This window comes from Amblyomma maculatum, chromosome 10 (genome assembly GCF_055883805.1).
Source record: "Amblyomma maculatum isolate TAMU_Amacu chromosome 10, ASM5588380v1, whole genome shotgun sequence".
In the NCBI taxonomy this organism is placed as follows: domain Eukaryota; kingdom Metazoa; phylum Arthropoda; class Arachnida; order Ixodida; family Ixodidae; genus Amblyomma; species Amblyomma maculatum.
In genome coordinates, this window is record NC_139353.1 from 13,638,352 (window position 1) to 13,658,579 (window position 20,228).

The following is a 20,228-nucleotide window of genomic DNA, read 5'->3' on the forward strand; positions in this document are numbered from 1 at the left end:
AGGAAGAACTCTAAACTGCGTAAACTCAGGACTCCCTGTCTGAAACAGCCAGAAGCCATTACTACCGAGACGACAGGCTTAGCGTTTCCCTAGACCGGATAAGGCGGGAGCCGCATTGTCAACATACATCAAACGGCACATTGTCGTTGCGCCCCTCCACTCCAGATGACGCTAGTGCACGCAGGCCATTGCCGCGGTCATCTTTTCCGAGAGATCCTGTCCGTCCCCTCCGGATTGCGTAACCCCGAACAGCGGTAAGCGCGCGCGCGTATGCCTTGCAGCTTTGTTATTCTCGACCTCGCGATTATGTAAGGAAAGAAATAACGTTCTCAAGCAGCTGTTGACTGTTCCGTTCGACAGGTCGACGCTGCGTCAGGAGCGGAAAGGAGCGAACGCTTCCTCGCTAGACAGTTCGCCATTCCGCTGGAGTTCGCATCGCCGTGGCGGACAGCCCATGTGCAACCCAGTGTACAACGAAGAAGGCCCGACTTGGCCTTGTTCCAAGTCGCACGAACAGCCCCGGGAGCGGCGGCGTTGGCGATGTCTTCGCGCGCTTTCTATTCCAGAGAAAAAGCGCGGGGACCCTGACAGCAGCAGCAGAAGCGGCGGCCTCGCCACCGCCTGCCTCTCGCTCGCACCTGTGTCTACCGCGCTGCCGCTGGGTGCGCGCGGCCTGTCTGTCTTTTCATTCTCTTCCTCAACTCTTTCGCGGCGCCTCCCAAAGGAGCGCCGCTCGACTCGGGGGCACACCGCGAGCGATATCAACTGAATCCAGCGATATTCCGAGCGAAAGAATATGCCGTTCGAAAAGAAGACCGAACGCGGCGACGTAATGGAGAACGATGGTTCACGAATAGATATCAAGGGGCTATCAAGGGACGTACATGTCACAAAGGGCAGCCGTTTCATAAGCTTTCCACGTTAAGCAAGCGAGCGTTTTGACGGGAAGTGAGGTTGCTTCAGCTTGGTTAGGCCAGTTTTAGTAAACAGGTTTAGTAAAAAGAAACGATATAAGGTTGACAGTACACTCGGAAAACCACACAATACCGGTAAATGCGCCGTATATGCGTGTGGCTGAAGTACACCGTTTTGCGACCTGTGGACCTTCCTTGTACTGCTCCCCCGAATTCAAGTGGACTCAAGCATGCTGGATTGCACTGTACTCTACAGGCGGTCTTATTTTAAGAACCACTTTTCAAGACGCATGGCGCCGGTCACATTGGTTTCGGATTTTTTCATGATGAGCGTTGCAAAAATGCGCGTTTCCTGAACGACGTCAAAATATAAATAACCAACGGGAAAAGAAAAGAGGAGAAGACAGCTAGAAAGAGGTGAAATTAAAAGGGAAGCAAGCACAGCTGCCCATCCGCATTTTATATGTAAACGTGTAGCCACGCAGGAGGCTTTCAGGTGCACCACTTGGACAATCCGCATTGCACAACGTGTACAGTTCCTTGATTCGCGAGACAATTAAGTTCTCGATATTAGGAATCTTCGCCCATTCATCTACAAAAGCCGCCGCGAGTGAAGAGCAACAGACGGAGCTGAGCGTTCGATACATGCGTGGCAGAAATCGAGGTCTGTGCTATAGAGGTGTGCACGGACCCATATTTTGAGCTCAAGCCCGGCCAGGCCCTATGCTACAGACCCGGGCCCGGCCCGACACTGAGAGGGCTTATTTGAGCCCGACCCGGACCCGGCCTGACATATGCTAAATCAAAGTTGAAGCGGTGATAGAAAAAGAAATAATTTAAATATGATGAATTTATGATGAAGAAAATACGATGACTGGAACGCACATAATTTATTCAAAAGCTGTGCGTCGTATACCTTCTACTTGAACAGTGTATAAGTTCACTCCATCGCACGCAGTGGTGAGCCATTCTCGGGCGCAGTAATTTTCTGCAGACTGCCGCGCCGCGGCACGGCCGTTTGCTGCATGCACGCATGCACGGTAGCCACGATTAGCTAGCCTTCGGGCGCTTGAAAATACTGCCACAGATATTTTTACCGCACTGTTGTACTGGAGCAAGTTTATTTGCGCTGTTGTAAAGTTAAAATCGACGCATTATCAAATTGCGCTTCAAATTGATGTCGTACTATCTCGAAGAGTAAACAGAATGTGAGTAGCGATGCACCGCACACACCTACGTGCGTAGGTGGCAGAGCGCATTAACGACGGAATTGAAGAATGCTTGCTTACAAACACGTATTCCACGCGAAACGCCCGCGCGACCCGCAGTCGCCAGGCCGCGCACGCCTGACAGACGGCACCTGGTGTCGAGAGTATAGGAGCGCGCCAGCAGCCTGCGTGCGAGGGTAGGCCGATCGCTGGCCAATCAATGGCTAGTGACGGTGTGAAGCCTAGTCAACAAGCGATACGCATCCACAAAGCTGCCGAGGTGATGTGAGGTGAGGTGTTAAACCATTTGTTACAACGGGTCGCGGACAAGGCAAAATAATGCGTAACTTCTGCTGGACGGTCCTGTTGAGCAGGGCTCCAACCGCGGCCTTGAGGCATTACAATAACGTGCACTGCGTCTGGAACGAACTGCCACCGCGGAAAATACAGTTAAGCCTGACCACAAGAAAAAGTTTGGCGAATAAGCAATGAATAAATGCTATTTGCAGGTAAAGGCAGGCCGGACGTAAGTCCTAGCCTGTCTCGGTCGACAAATATTTTCTAAATAATTTGAAGTCTTACGATCACGTAAACCCGTTCGCCAGCCTTCCTGCTGTGGATACAGCAGCTTCATTCTTCCCCTTTCCGCGTATGCGATGCGCCAAGACTGAATGAATGAATAAATAAATGACCAAAGCGACGACAAAAAAGGCAAAAAAAAAAAGAAGATAGAAGGCAAGTGTACAGTAAGGAAAGTAAAATCAATAAAACTGAAAAGTAAAGTACCCCCCCCCCCCCCCCAAAAAAAAAAAGGAAAAAAAAAAAAAGAAAACGAGGACACCATTCCGCTTTGTTGATTGAAGGGGACCCTAAATGCATTTTCTAGAGTCTGCCGCATAGAAGACTATGCACTAGATTGCCGCATCATGCTCGGACAGTGCGCTTAGCTATTGCATTCACTGAATGCAACGAGCTGGTGCTCTGGATGACGAGGAAAAAAAATAAAAACAAGGAAAGGTTTTTCCGAAAGCGGCGTAGAATGCGACGCTTTCACCAGACGACGTTAGCGATCGATGCAGATAAGGGATGACATCCGAGCTGCTTTCGAAAGCGTTCAAGCATGAAGGCATGCAGCTGCGTAGCAGACAGCAGACGTTTAAATTGCTGTTTTGTTCGCCGTCGCTACCAAGTACGCAAAGGGCCATTGACAGAACTCTCTAGGGATATGGTTCTTTGAGCAGGAAAGAAAATGCAAAAAAAAAAAAAAAAAGCCTGACGGTTCTGAATTAATTCGTCCTCCAGGGTTTTTCAACGTGCACCAACATCACACAGCACACGAGACAATTTTTTGCATTCGACGCCTCTACTAAAATATGCAGCCGCGTTGGGATTCAAACCCGAGGCCTCGGGCACAACGGTCGTGAGGCACCGCGGCGGCGGGCCGAGATGCGAAGAAGGGTCCTAATGAACTGCGCCGTTTCTACCATCGCTACTGCCGTGTTTTGCTGGAGGGAAGAGATGTGACATACGCACTCTAAGGTAAAACGTCATATGCTATTCTGACGTCATCGTGACGTCAGCGCCGGACTGTGACAGCCCTTGGACAGAGTTCGGGCAAAGCCCTCGGGCAAACATTGAAACATCGGTCACCTGAAAGCATGTTTCTGACTCGAGAGAAAATGTAATCCCTCAAAGTGCTGCCCCAGCCTTTTCATTATCTTCCGCACACGCACCTTCAAAGCTCCGAAAAAACAACCAGTTTTAAAAGACAAAAGAAGGACACGCCGTGAACCCCTTCCACAAGCCGCGAAGCGGTCTCGCTAATAATTAATCAGTGAGCTTTAAAGGCGTCCAGTGAAAAGGTTCCGAAAAGAAGAAAAACCAGTCATAAAGGCCCGTAGACTTGATCTCCATTTCCGACGTGCGGCCTTAAATTGTCTAGATTCCACCTTGAAAGGTTTAAAGCCTTTTCACCTTACTTCCACCACCAAGAGGACTTATAAGAAGAATGCAAAAGAAGGGAAACTAGGAAAATCAGAACGAAGAAAACCTTCGGCGAAAGGTCACGAAAGCTAGATGGCGCGCCGGTTGCTGGAATCGGCGTATAATGTCTTTTAACGTTTTTATGCGGTTTTTTTCCCCCCTTCTATTATACGCAGCGTGCCCACACGAAGCGAGCTGCGGAATGCCCTGAAATGAAACGTCAATTCTGCTTCCCCACTATTTAGCGTCGCTGCCTTCTGATTATGCAAGACGAAAACGCACAGTGAGTGGGCGATGTAGGAGCTGAGGTATTTACAGAAGAATTCTAAAGTGCTGTAGGCCTCAGACGAGTAGAGGAAGCGGTACGGCAGTGAAACGAGCGCTGTCTCCCACTCCTAATAAGTAGTAGGAGGCACGGTCATGGCCGAATAAAAACAACCGTCAAAGTAGGCGAATATATTGGAGTGTCTCGAATTTCTCTCGTCGAACGCTGACCTAGCGGAGAATGCAGGAAACGACTTGGCTTTTCGTCCTCTTTTCTTTTTCTTAACTGTTTCAACAAATAGTACTGGTAGTCAGGCACACACGGTCTGTTAAATGATTATATATATCAGCTGTTTTTACCTGCCCGCTTCCTTCTCTGTAATGATATATAAGACATTACAATACATGAGTCACCCTTGATATTCCCAAACAACCGTTAAACCATTTACAATTGAATTTCTTCATGTCGTTTCGGTTCTAAGCTTCAACCGTCGAGCGTCGCCTGTCACGCGTAAGAAGTTCTTAGGCTGCGTGAGGCATGAGAAAAAAGAAAAAAAAAAGAAAAAAAAAAAGAAAAAAAAAAAGGTGCGCTGTAATTGATGATATATGTTGTCTGTTGTCATTTTAGCTCTTGAAGCAGGCAATTATCAAAGGGACATCAAAATGGAAACCACTAACTAAACGAGACGTCTTCCTCCTCGGCAACACTACCGACTGTTTTTCTACGCGGAAAGAAAGCTTGCCGAGAATGTAATGATCGCAAAATGAAAGTCCCCACGAAACTCTTTGGTATTCAAGTCGCCTGCGTAAAATGAGCAGAGATGTCATCCCTGGGACGAATTTGCAATTGCCCTTTCCTACCAATCAATTAATAAAGAAAATTAATCATTGACCGTGGTGGCCATAAGTGCCAACGTAGGTTGTTTCAGCCGCCTAAGCCCCCGATTCGTGTGACTGCGTCTCATTGCGATGAGTGTGTATACGGTAGAGATAACTCGGGTAATAACTCATCAGAGACTGACAGTGGCAGGAGGGAGGCAGGAGGAGAGTGGAGCTGCGTGGACGGGAAAGACATTACGTAAGTTATCGAGTGTAGCCGCAGACTGATAACTCGGCCTGTTTTTTTTTTTTTTTTTTTTTTTTTTTTTTTTTTTTTTTTTATGCCCCAAATGAGTTAAATACTTTTTACACACCACAGCCATGTTTCGGTTGTTGAAATTGACGCGATCAAGAAGGAATTCAATTAGAAATTAATCGGCGCTCATGGGATAACTTTTGCATTTAATGTCTTACGCATCGTCGCCGAGAAGAAAACATAAGACTAAGATAAGGCGTCTACAGACATTTAAAGCTTGAACGATAATAATAGTGATATCTCTTAATTAGTATTGTCTTTAATTTCCAGGTGCCTACCTTTTCCATCCTTGGTGCCAAATGTACGACACAAGGAAGATACCTTGCGATTTATGTGACGTGCAGACCTTCAACTTTCGCGCCCCCGCGGATTTTTCATCGTTCTAAACGCGGTCTTACCAGCACAGAAGAGGTTGCGCTACGGAGGATCCGGGTCGGGGTTGCCCTTACACCTGCTGTAACACGAACATGGCCTCAATATCGATATTTATATCAACGTCCAGGATGTCCTGTCTGCAAGTCAGAAAATCACGAGGCAGATATTCACCACTTGTTGTGGGTTTGCCCGGCACTGAAGCCGACTAGAATTCGGCACCTGACGGCAGTGGGCCTTCCGCCGAACAACTCATTATCGTACATTGCTTGGACGCAAGGGCCTTATCATCGCTCTTCCTTGAACTTTATTAGAACAGTCAACCTTTTTTCTTTCATTTAATAACCCCCCTAAATTTTTTTTTTACATATTCCATTATGCATATTCCATATTACATATTCCATTTTATATTCCATTCCTGAGGCAATAAACAACGTTATAAAAAAAAAAAAAAAACGCGATTTCGCATGAACACAGCTCGTTCCGCCGAAGGGCTGCCGCCGCCGATGACGTCGGTCTCGAAAAATCCTGATTGGTTGACAGGGTCATTACGTCACAACCAGATGACTTCGCGCGGAAATTTTAAGCACTCCACATTCAAATAAAGCTGAAGAATTAGGGGAGGGTACAAATAAAGCTACAATTGGCGAGGAGGTTGAATTACTTCCTTTTTTTTTCTGAAATATCTCCCTACTATTATTGAGGTATTCCACAAAAAAAATTTATTCAATAGAATGAATTTGTCGTCATTGAGGTTCGAGCTCAGGTCCCTTGCATGCCAGACGGGCAAGCAATGCACAGGCCACGAATAATAGTCTTTCTTTTTTTTTTTTTTTCATTTCCGTTTCATTTGTGCTAGCTTCCTAAAACCCAACTCTGTTTCAGCACCACAGTCTGTATTTTCAACACATCATTGACTTTTACAATGCTCTTAACAAAGTATTCATACACAGATCTCGCTCCAGTGTCACAATATTGATAGTACATAGCACTGCGCTATACAGAGTGCAGTCCCAACAAGAACATGGCATCATATGGTACAGCATGGTCGTGAACGGGTAAGAACCTTATACCCTGCGGTGTAAGAGGAAGCTTCTTAAACGCTGTAACACCCCCCTCCCCCCCCCCCCCCCCCCCCCCAAAAAAAAAAAAAAGGATAGAGTTAATATGTTGAATTGTTTCTGATTTGTAAAACTTGGTGATATCAAAAAGAAATTTTTTTACCATGGGAGACAAATTTTTCCTGTGTAACAAAATTAGAAACAGGCCACGAGGAGTCGTTGGTACCAAGCGCGTTAGAGGGGCGCCTGATAAACGCGTTGTGGCGCATATGACTTACTAACCTGTGTTTGGAATGTGTACATGATGTTACAGTACTATGAATTTAAAGCATTTAAGTAACTTCAACAAGAAAACTTTGAAAACAGATATCGCGGAATGAAAAAGCTGTGTTAAAGGCGCTATCGGGTTAAAAGTCTTTTTTTTTTTTTTTTTTTTTTTTGCGAACTGCATACACAAGCGCATGCACGCTTTCTATCTTCTGCAAGGGCTCCATCTCAATTCATATGATTCATACATAACTCACACAAATTCAAGGCATTCTGGAGCCGACGATATTCTATGCCAACCTTGCTCATGCAATCGAAAGCTGCAAAGGAACCATGGATGACGCCGTAGTCACAGTGAAGGGCTTCGGATTAATTTCGACAACCTGGGGTTGTGAAGTTCATCGATAAATATAGCTAGATAGACCAAATTAGAATTCGCCTAGTTCATAGACTGATTCAGTCATTCATACTTGCTATGCGATGATGTAACAGAATATTGCTGCTTAACCAACACGCTGTTGTTACGCAGACAGACAGAACAGAGGACTACACCTAAGGGCTGCAACGAGTGAGCCAACAGGTAATAACGCAGGTAAGGATTCAAACTGACGAAGAGAGAGCACGCAGCCACCCAAAACCTAGCCGGCGGTTACCGACGTTCAAAGCCTAAGCGAACCGGTCGGCCGATTATCATCAATTCGGGGTTCGCCCGAGGCGGTTCGCACTGCGGAAGAGGACGCCACCAGGGCACTCGCGCAGGAGCGCCGTATCATTAAATAGTAAAGCTCCACGTTTCGACGCAGCCTAAAGAGACGGTGCCTAACTACTGCGCGCTCAAGGACGAACCCGGGATCCCAACATCTATTTGGCTTATTTCTGTCTGCCTACCGCGCGTGACGTCGTGATGGGTCAGTCTGACGAAACGCAGAAGATTTCATGTCGAACGCTGAAAAGCAGAGGTCACGGAAAGCTACATAGAAGATGCATATTTTACCCACTGTGGTCAACTCCGGAGCTCTTTAATATTACCAGCGGAGAAACTTCCTATAGGGCCTACGTATGAAAAAAGGTGGTTTTGATTGTTCAAAATTTGGATTAAAATACGGGTAGTGGTGACGCCCGTGGTCATTAAACTGTGTCAAGTTGGCAACTTTCCGATTGATGATAAATGCACCACCACCTGGCAAATAAAGTAAATTGAAGAGATGCCGCCGAAAAAAAATGATTAAATGGACGTAGAGTTAATTAAGAATAAAAAAAGCGATTTTCAGTATGCAATGACAGTAATGGCAGATAGCTTTTATTGGTCTCTTCTAGATGGTGTTACAATCTATAAGTACCCCTGAAAAATACAAACTAAAACTAGATTTTTTTTTTTTTTTTATGTGGAGTTTACGGACGGGGACTACGACCCTATTCGCCCCAATTGCGACTATGCAGTAACGGCCACATTGGCACACACCTTTTGGGGATGTAGGGAAGACCACCCCCTCGTACCTTACTGCCACAGCTCCCTCCGAGGAGAGCTGGGACCAACTTCTTACTTGCTCAGGCAAGAAGACGCAGCTGGCGCTTGGCTCGTGGGCCCAGAGCGTCGCCCCCATCTGGGGGCCACGCCAGGCCGACATGCCTTAATGATCACACTCTTTTGGTAATCGAAGTTGTTTCTCTCTCCCAACTGGTATGATCGAAAAGCTTTGCCTCAACTCAAACTGGGTTGTGCAATATGAAGAAGAGCAAATACGTTCGTTCCGCGTACACCAGTGAGAAGCGTGCTATATTTCTAGCTTACGGCTACTCTAACAAATTATCAGTAGATGTAGATGCAGCATTAGCCATAATTGAAGCAACCCGCAATACAGAGCAACCGGAGTGCGCTGTGAACGAGGCACGCTCCCCATTCACTTTTGCCCGCCGTTGCCACTGCTTAGAAAAAAAAAAAAAAAAAAAAAAAAGCACTAACACCTCCATGCGGCTTGAGACATAACCCGCCGAGCAACTCAATCTCTTTTGAAATGTGGCCGCTGAGAGAGAACGGGGTACACAGAGTGGCGTTGTTACGGTGAGCAGAGTGCACGCATTTTCAATGGGAGAATAACAGCCGGTGTTAAAGGGAGCGGTTAAAATGTGATACTTTGCCGCACGAAGGTTGTGGAAGCGTGCCTGAAGAGCGAAGTGCTGGCGCTTCCTTCCCACGCGACGCCGCCAACGCAACCGCGGATGCCCAAGTGGCTGAAGGCGGGCGATTATGGAACATTGTAACGATCCACGAGCGGAAGGCGGTGAAAAAAAAAAAAGTGTCGAAATCAACCAGGCTTTATATCTCGCGAGGAATGAAAGGAAGGGAGAAGATAAGGCGGGCGAACGTTGTGTGAACAAGGATTTCAGAGAGGTGATCTCGTTCTGAGGGATCATACTTATTCCAAAATGCGCAAGATTAATTGCGCGAATTGACGCCGCGCTTTTTCCCAAGTCGGTCAGTTGCGCGAACCGACTGCTTTATTAGCGACAAAGGGGAGAGCCACTCTAAATTACCATTTGTGTTAGGGTTGCAAGGTGTAAAAAAAGGACATCTTTGATTCAAACTCGCACGTGGATTTTAGCCTCTTTCCCAAAGGAAAGTTAAAGATGCTTGTTTGAAAACATTGAAAAACGCTTTGCGACTACGCAATACGACGAAGAGAAAAATAGCAGCACTTTTTAGCGCTACTAATTAGTGCTAATAATTAAGATCATTAATTAGCAACAACGCATGACATTCATAAGGCAATGTTGCATCAACTCTTAGAGATACTTAAGCGCCCTCTAATATTTTACTTCTAAGGCAGCTCTAAACCAGGTAGAAGCGCTGGTCCTCCATCCGTTCCTCTTCCCCTCTTTGCACCACCGTATCCATGTTCATCTCCATAACTGCATTCCCCATTCTCCCGCGCGGTGCCCCAGAGGTGCTGAGAAAGGATACAACCACATAGCTCTGCGAAATCACACCGTTTCATCAATTCCCTATTTATCATCCCATTCCAATGGTTATTACAAGAACAACCTTAATCTCTGCAGTACTCGATGGGCCTCGTCTTCGCCAAACCACGCCCTCAGTGGTCGCGATCAAACCCGGTGTTGAAATATACAGGTCTGTACTTTTTTTTTTTTTTTTTTTTTTTTTTTTTTTTTTTTTTCCTACAAAATGCACCTTTGCAAGGCCAGTGAAAAGAACATTAGCTCCCCTGTAAGTGTGTAAACTTGCTACTTGCCTATCAATTGGAAACATTCCGTAAAACAAAGCTGATATTTATTAACGCGAAGGCATTTCTTGGCTCACGAGTGTCGTGAACAGGATGAGTGGACAGAAACCACGAGATGTGTGCATATGACGGTAAGAAGAAAATAAGAAAAATAAGTGAATCGTGCGCACGCCAGGATTTCAACCATTATCTTTCCGCGCCTCGGTCGAGTGCGCAAACCACTACTCTGCGCCACACAAGTCCCGAGAACGAGTCCGTAATTCTAGCTTAGCGTAAGGACGCCGCAGGGCGCTGAGAGAAAGGACAACAGCGACAGTAAGTAAAAAATTAGAAATAAATACAAAGACAATACAAACACAATACAAAAGCAAACAAAAATAAATAAAAAAGAAAAATAGGGACAAAAATAAAGTAATTAAAAGTAAAATTGTAGATGTCAAAAAAAGAACGAAATGCAGAATATCATTGCTCATAATGGAACGAGGTATGGAAGACGCAATGCTTTCATTTCGTATTTCCGCACGTATAGGCGACCTAAGGGCATCCCTGTAAATTGTTTTTACGTCGTTGCTAGGTACACAAGACATATATATTGTTGTGCAGGACGCGATAACACAGCTTGAAATGCAAAACAAACTCGTTGCATACGTGCGATGCTAAATTTCATTTGCCTGCATGAAAATCGATTTTTTTTTTTTTCTAATCTAGACTTGTAGTAATGTCCCAGCCACGAAAGATTTTGAGAAAGAGGCGATAATTCGAGGGCAGCTCCTTCTTCATAAAGCTTATTATTTACCCCATTCTTGTTCACACTGTACGCCCTAGTTCGTGACATAATCTCGAGGAAATGGAAAATCCGACCGAATTGTTCGCGACTGTTAGACGGAAGTAAATAGTGCGCAACTCGCGCTTGATTTACATCTCCATTAAAGTGTATTCATAATGCACTCCAAATTACTACTCCTGAGTCCTAACTATGAGCTCTTGTTTCGCATTCGTAATGAGTTCATCAGCCTCTGTTTGGCGGCATTGAGTTGATTCCACTAGTCCACGAGGTACGTTTGTCATAGTTTATTAATCGTTACAGTCAGAGTTGAAACCAAAGAGGTACAGACAAGGGAAATGACACTGCTAAAAAAAATGACAGGGCTGCACTTAAGTCGGCTTAAGTGCGGAAATGGCGAAAGTCACTTTACAGGACTGTTTTCACTAACTGCGTAGTCATTGATACTTTCACCATCATCATCATCAATATCGTCATTGTCAACCAAATGCATCGTCACTGTCATCACTACTGCCATCATTATCATTACTGCAGCGTCATTGTCATCGCTATTAAGTACTAACATCATTATCATTAAGTAGATCGCCTTTGTCATTGCGACTATTATCCTCAGGCTAACAAGAATTACGATCTGTTTCTGAGGAGCCCGGCGTGGCGCTCGGCTGGAGATCGGAGGTGAAGTGGTAAGATTTCCGGTGGAGGCAGACTTTTTTCTTTAGTTCGTACGGACATTTTCTGCGAAAAGTTTCTGCGAACAATTCCGTCTACCCCATCCATGAGTCAATAAAGCCTTCTGCCTTAATAATCGCTTTACATACAAGCACGCATAATGAAAGCGGTTATCAATGGCCACTAGCAGCCTATGATTTATTAAGATTCTCACGTACAGCTACATGCAACAGCAAAATGTTATTTTATTTATTTATTTTCAGGTTATCTTTAGCTTTTATTTTTATCCCGGTAAATATCATGAATTATGGTTTTATTAGTATTTGTTACTAATTACCATCATCACTATATATCATTTTTACATACCCTACTAATGCTTTTATTAGTAATTTGTTTACAGGAAAGGCGCAGTATCTGTCGCGCACATCCTGAAGGCCCGGTAGACCCTCCTTGGTTAGACCTCGTGAAATAGTGCATTCACACTCAAAATTAAGGGCACATAAGCTCCGCCGTTTAGAGTATGGAGTATGTTTTAATGTTTATTTTTCTTTTTTTTTTCTTATTTCGTACATTAAAAACATTATATCATCGATCAGCAAAGATTAGCTTTCCATTCTGAGCCGTTTAACACCTCTGAAGGCATTTTTTTTTCAATTAATTTAGTTGATCAATTACACGTTCTATTTTTTTTTAATTAACACCATAAAGCACTGGCTCTTCATTCTGAGAATTTTGACACCATTGAATCCCCTTTTTCCAATTTTATCATTTAATTAACTACAACGATTTCATTCAGTCGTCATCGCTTATCACACCACTTTCTACGCAGTCCCCGATTATTAAGGAGAAAGCCTTTAATGGCTCATGCTGTCGTCGACAAAGTGTCCCGCTTTTGCGGCGTTCTGATTGGCCGAGGCGGAATGCGTCCCTGCCATCTGCAATGCCACACTTGAACGCGCGCCAAGGAACGCCACGCGACAGGAGCGATGTTGTACCACCCAAACGCACACTTGTCAGATAAAGTGTGACAGATACTGCACCTTTCTTTTCATGTAAACAAAATATAATTATATGTATCACTGCAACGAACGCCAATAAAAGAAGTCTCATCTTGTCTAGCGTTCGCCATCTGCAATTCACACCACACTTGAACGCGCGTCAAGGAACGCCACGCGACAGGAGCGATGGTGTACCGTCCAAACTCGCTCTTGCCTGAGAAAGTGTGATATATACAGCGTCTTTCCTTTCTTGTAAATCAATTATAATTATATGTAGCACTGCAACGAATGCCGACAAGAGGCTAACGATGGAAGGCAAATTATAGGATAGGAAGGATAGGCTTTCGCCATTCTCCTTTTAAGAGACATCTAAAAGACCCTCAAACTTTAGGTCTAAATAATTAGCTAATAAAACCACACCAACCATATTGTGCACATCTTTCCTTGACGCTCGGTCCAACGGTACCGTTCTCTTTTCCGACACGCGACTACTGTTGTCGTCGTCGTCCAGTAGTAGTAGTAGCATGGTAATAGTAGTAGTAGTAGTAGTAGTAGTAGTAGTAGTAGTAGTAGTAGTAGTAGTAGTAGTAGTAGTATGGTAGTAGTAGTAGTAGTCCTGGTGGTAGTAGTAGTACTAGTAGTAGTCGTAGTAGTAGTAGTCGTGGTAATGGTGATAGTAGTAGTAGTAGTAGCAGTAGTGGTAGTAGTAGTAGTTGGTCGTGGTGGTACTGCTGCTGCTATTGCTACAACAGAAACCGCTTTTCGACCGAACGAGCTGTATGGCTTTAAAACTTAATTAGTTTATAGGAAAAGAAAGGCACTCTATCTAATAACTTTATTTCACCACCATAAAGTATACATGGTAGCAGGATGCCTACAGTAAAAGCTGCCTCTTAGGCAGCTTGACAAGGCCACAGACACCCAGCCGTTTACTTTGGCAGAAAATGTAGTACATTATATTTAGAAAAAGACGATAGATGTATCACTTTTTTGTAAGATATGTAACTTTTTAAAGTTTCCTTCTGATGTTTTACCCCAACCTAATGACACTTTTTCCGTGGGGTGCACCTGACAGACGGGCGATCGTATCTGAGCTGGCCAACACGGCCTCCCACTGGTCGAGAGAAGGATCCCGCATAATATCTGCCGCCGGCGGTGCTATGCTGCACTCCCATAGGACATGGTCATATGTTGTCAGCTCCTGGCACCATCTACACTCCGGCTGAATCTCCCCCTGGTATATTTTGCTCAGTACGTAGGGATCAAATCAGTCGATATTGTCGACCATAAACCCTGACTGCTCATTAGAGGGTCAAATTCTAAAGTTAAAGCTCAGTTACTTTGGTAATCTGATGAGAAGAGAGCAGTCGCTGGAGAAAGATTTGATGTTGGGAAAGGTTGAGGGTCACCGGAGAAGGGGTAGGCAGCGAACGCGATGGTTAGATGGCATCCTCGAGGCGCTGCAGATGAAGTTATGTGATGTTAGGAAAATAGTGAGAGACCGGAAAGCGTGGCGTGATATGGTCCATAGGGTCACGAAGAGTCGGACACGACCTAACGACTGAACTGAACTGAACGTAGGGATTCAGGAAATAATTGGTTCACAGGAAAGGAAAGGCGCAGTATCTGTCGCACTTTTTCTGTAGACACCTGAACCGCGCCGAGGTAGGGAGGAAGGTGGGAGTGAAAGAGAGGGCCGTAGTGGAGGGCTCCGGAGTAATTTCGACTACCTGGGGATCTTTAACGAGCACTGACATCGCACAACACACGGACGCCTCCTCCGTCGTAACACAGCCGCCGCGGTCGGGATCGAACCCGTGTGCTCCGGCAAGGTAGTCGATCATCTTAACCACTGCACCGAGGCGGGGCCTTCCGAGATAACGTTAAACTTTTTGGCGCCGGCGGGCCGCATCACAAGGCTCCGGGGGCCGCGTGTTTGAGGCCACCAGTATAAACCAATTTACACTTTTTTTTATTCTTTCTTGCACAGCGCTGTGAATGTGCGTGTAGAATTTATGCCGATCTGCGCGTGAGAGAGTGACTTTATTCTGAGTGTGCTGTGGAAGCAAGGTGCAGCAAACAGCCATGCGGTGGAGGCATGGGGAAAACGGTGCTCAAACGTATAACAGATGCACTCTGTTCGGGACCAGTCCACTTTTGCGCTCGAAAGATGTTGGACGCCCAGTTAACTGTCCGCAAGGGGCGACACCCGACTATACACGCATAGCGCTCTTCAAGGACTGCCCCGAGAACACAACGCTGCTGAACAGGACGAGCGTATCATGTCCCGCGCCCTTCGCGACAAAATGTAATTAAGAGACGTACTCGGGGCGCGCGAAGGTCTCGGAATAAAAAGAGCTCTCCCTCAGCGACTTTCCGGCGCGGCACCCGTCGAATGCGTGCGACACGGCTGAGAAGCGCTGCGGGTGAGGGCGTCGTGATAAAACAATAACACCGGCTGCCTCAAAGGCGTATTGTTTTGCAGGAAGGTACCTACAAACGGCGCCAAAATAAGTCGGGGCCACCGTGAAAGGTCGGGGCACACAACAGGCGGCAAAGATCAGATAAAATTGCGTCGACGCGCCGCCTGATATTGCACTTGTGATATCGAGACATAACAGTGCTCATGCGCGTTGTTGTTGTTAACCAAATAACTTGTGGCACATACCCACAGAGGGGGGATCGGCCAAGAATTGGGTAACAAAGAAAATTTTTGAAGTATATACTTGCATAAAAAGAAAAAGTGATTTGAGGGGTAGAGCCCTTTCATTCCCGCAAAAGTGTCTTTTTCTTCGCTTACAGAGTGCGTGCTGATTACATGCGGCGCTTTGCGTCAGAGGCCGCATCGTTATTTCATATTACGCGCGCAGTTCGGCGGGGCCCGGCGAGAGTGAAGCCCGCGCTGCTCGATTTTCTCTTGTTAGAAAAATAGCGCATATTATGTTTGGTTTGGTTTGGTTAGTGGGGTTTAACGTCCCAAAGCAACTCAGGCTATGAGAGACGCCGTAGTGGAGGACTCCGGAAATTTCGACCACCTGGGGTTCTTTAACGTGCACTGACATCGCACAGCACACGGGCACCTTTCTTTTCGCCTCCATCGAAAAGTGGCCGCCGAGGCCGGGATTCGATCCCGCGTCCTACCGCTTCTTTGACGTCCTTCTTCCATTCACCATACGCGTCCTTGAACCATATCCCAGTACAGTAAAGCTAGCTCGCCCTCCTTTGAACTTGACAAAAGTTCGAAAGGAAGGAATACTAGACGACGAAAAATAAAACGGCGTCGATCAAAAAAACAAACCAAATGGGCTCTCCTATACACAGCAGTCTTGTTCACAATGAAGGCGAAAAGTAGTGGCGCCGGTCATGCATTCATTTCCAACATTTGTAGCCTTCGCCACTTACTTCTACTGTGAAATTTTCAAATACCTTGTTTCTTTATTTTTTATTTTTTTAAAGGATATCAATACGTGCAAGGGTATCTAGGCGGCACTGCAAGCAAAGAGTGCAATTTCGCAGGATTTCCATTTCAAGTTGAATGATGATGCGATGCACCGCAGTCATGCATATATATATATATATATATATATATATATATATATATATATATATCAGAGTATGCGGCACTTCGCGTGGCGTACATGGGAGATACGTGTCATAGCAAACGTAATCGACATGGATATGCACTCAATCTCTCCGACCGCTCGGAAGCAGGTGCGTTGAAAATGCCCTGACATAGGGGCTTTTAGCACGGACTCCGCATAGGTGACCTCTAGCGGTTGTGAACGACGCAGACGCAATAAAATGCCCTAGCAGATCCGTATACATATAGTACTGCAGGCCAGCCCAACAAAATGTACAGCTCCCGAGCTGAGTAATGGTAAGAGGCTAAACACGACGCCAAATATTTGGTTGCGTATTTTCCTCTCTACAATGATGCGTACGAATTTAACACAAGTGGATTATTACATATTAAAACCCATTCGCAGCACGAATAAAACAACGACAGGAAGAAAACACACACACACACAGAAGGTGATAGTAGCTCTGTACTTAAGCTTGGTTATTTCATAATTAACTTTAGTTGGAAGTGCAGCATTCGTCCTGTCGTGTGTGTTTTCTTCCTGTCGTTGTTTTATTCGTGCTGCGAATGGGTTTTAATATGGATCATTACCAACTGTCCCAAACATCGGTGTTATTGGATTATTACGTAGGTGGCATCCTTCGGTAACCATCAAATAATTTATCCTCTCATATCTTCAATAATACCGTTACGGTTTCAGTGTCAACAAAAATGGCATTGAGCTTGCTTCGGCGCGCGAACGTATGCGACGTCTTTCGCGCCATTCCGCTGCCTCTATAGACCAACACCGTGTTTACAAACAAAGGGGGCGCTCGCGGCGCCGCAGCCGACTGGGGGTGAAAAATAGGGTTAGCGCCCATAGGTATACATGGGATTGAAATATTCCAAAGCAGTTTTATAATTTCACGGGGCACCTGTGATGTCGTTATCAAAAAGAAAACACATCATCTGTATGTGAAACGTTACCGCGCCGTATACCCTTAACAGCGGAGCTTAACTGTCTCCCCAATTTTTTTTTCTTTTTATTCAGTCCAAAGGATTTGCGGGAAAATAAAAAAAATGAGACTTTCTAAAGAAACTGCGTGTCCGCCGTCAAGCGGATGCAGACTATACATTGTCCCATTCACCTAAGCAAACAAAGAACCAAAATCACATTTATGGTTGTACTGCCAGGCGGCGCAGAGTTGTTGACTGTGATAATCAAGCGATTAGCCAATAGAGCAAAACAGAAAAAAAAAAAAGATATACAGAAAGAACCACGAAGAGAGATATGAAAACTACGAGCTCTAGAGCGTTTGCTTATCGCATTCGTCGAATCTTCTGGGAGGATGAACATCCAACGTCCACGGAGTCGTACCACCTCCACTGTTACGAAACAGTTCGAGGTCCGCGCATAACTGAACTCGATCGAGGGACTGCGCAATTATAAGGCACGTGGCACCCGAAAATGAGCACACTCGCTCAGGTAGCTGACGCGAACGGCGTTTGATACGGCCCACGCGTTTGAAAAGCCCTCACGACCCACCCGCATAATTAAAACGGCATGTTGGGTTCAGACCCGGGTTCAACGAATTCGATCAGACGCACTGAAAGGCAGGATATGCGTGTTGACCGGCACAATGAAGCTAAGGCGCGAAGCAGCGGTCATTCATCCCGCAAATATATCCCAGCAAGTGAAACTAATAAAACGTGCCATTGATATTTAATACAAATGTCACTTCAACAGGCTGACGAAACACAACGGTCAGACAGGCATGAATCGTGTGGAGACGAAAATTTGGTTAGATGTACTACGTGCTACACCTTTTTGACTGACGACTGCACAAGTTTTACTTTTGAAATGCCCAAGAGGACACAAGCCATATCTCAATCAGTCAGTCAGTCAATCAATAAATCAATCAATCAATCAATCAATCAATCAATCAAATGCAAGCTACCCAAAATGCATGGGATAATAAGTAAGGTGACAAAGCGCTCCTACTGGCGACTGAAAAAAAAAAAAAAAAAAAAAAAGAGAGCTGAACTACTTGAAAAAAGCAAGCAGCGGTCATACCTAGTAAATCATTTAGTCCATTTGGATGGGATAGCGCGCCTAACACACACTGCAAAACCGTGCCTAAGCTACGTATTGCGTTGATGTTTTGCAGCCATTTTCAGCAATACAAACTTGAAATCCTGTAACGGAAATACTGGTAAAAACATATAGAGCGAGAGAAAGAACGCACGATTCAAATTTCGAATCGTATTCCGTTGTGACGCAACTCCCAGTACTGGAAGCAGCGAGCAACGTGTCTGCGCACAACTGGAAAACTTCCCGATAGCTTCCGTAAAGAACGTGGTAAGAGGACACGCTTTGGGAAATAGTTTCACAATGGCGAAGGAGTCGCGAAGGTCTTGCGATCGCTCTTCCCGCAGCCTTATCACAGATAACCACCGCCGCGAAAATTGTACCGGCGGGAGCGATGCTGGTCCGTCTCTTTGCATGGGCAGCGAGAAACAGAAACAACGAAAGAAGATAAAATGAAAGCACACGCCCGAAATCAGTCGTGGTGTCAAGGCCGGTTTCTCCCACAGCAGCAGCCTTGGACCTTTCCCTGCGATGTCGCGAGTCCACGCTAGCTGCCACGACAGGAAACGTATAACAACCAGATCAGCGAAAGCAAGGAGGAGGCGGCGGCGGAAGAAAGAACTAAAGAGGAAGGAGACCAAACAAGCTAGAAAAACCAAAACCCCGATCCCACGCGCGCACGGCACGCAAACGCCACATCTGTGCAACAGTTGCTCGCAGACGAGCGGCAGACCTCAGCAGAAGTTCGAGCGAAATTTGCCAAAACTAACTGCTGCAACGGCGGTCCTAGCGCTACAACTATAAACATCTGAACGCGAGGTTACGACCGCGCAGACGAAAACCAAGGACAAAGAAATACAAAAAGCCACTGCGATAGCAGACGACAGCATTGCACCACGACCGCAGAACACAAACACGGGCTCGCCCGCGGCTGGCGGCGACGTTCGTGAAAGAAATCTTGTTTGCACGCCACGGCGCTGGAGGGCGTTAAGCGACCAGCGGGGTGCACACCACGTAACGCCTTCGCTGCACGCCCAAGTAGCGACGGCGACAACAGGTGTAAAGTGCCAGAGAAGACCGCACGTCCCGCGCAGCGCAAGTACGGGACACGGAGCCCGCCGCGCGGGCGCCGGCGATCTTTGGGCGGCGGGAGCAGTTGGCAGCAGCAGCGACGGCAGCGGCGACGACTCACCGTTTTTGAGCTCGTGCGTAACGGTCAAGGTTTCCGGTGCAGTTGCCGGGCCCGCCGCGCTGACCGCCTCGCACGTCGCCATCGGTTTCGAGCCGCCCCGGGTCGTCGGTGCCGTCGCCGCTTCAGGTGGTTTCGAGCCTTCGAGATCGGAGCACGGGCACGTTTCTTCTTGTTTTGTTGATGGCGCTCTTTGCTTTTTTTTTTTTCTTCCTCTCGCGACACAGCCCTAGCGGCGTCGACTCCCCGCCCCCACGCACTCCGACCACGGCGCCGGGGCTTGCCCTCGGCCGACATAAACAGCTACGGACACACGAGCGCCTCCGGCATCCGCAAACGGAAAACTCGGTCAGTGCGCTTCACCTTGTGGCGCACAGAGGGCGCAAACGATCAAATTTCCGGTAAGCGCGCGCGACGTCCGCTAAAGCATCCGCCAAGCATCCGTCAAGCAATATGAGACAGAGATAAAGTGAGCTAGAGTAGACACTTTATTA

The 20,228-nt window shown here is 46.3% G+C and overlaps 1 protein-coding gene across 1 annotated transcript in view; it reads right to left on the reverse strand.

Moving 5' to 3' along the window:
- The window catches only part of LOC146175637 (ribosomal protein S6 kinase alpha-5-like), a 254,621-nt gene extending 234,591 nt beyond the window's left edge, over nt 1-20,030 (reverse strand). The window contains exon 1 of the mRNA XM_084582030.1: nt 19,738-20,030. Within this exon, the coding sequence (XP_084438156.1) occupies nt 19,738-19,819 (82 nt within the window). The 5' untranslated portion in view covers nt 19,820-20,030. The remainder of the gene's footprint in view (nt 1-19,737) is intronic.
- Between the last annotated feature and the right edge of the window lie 198 nt (nt 20,031-20,228).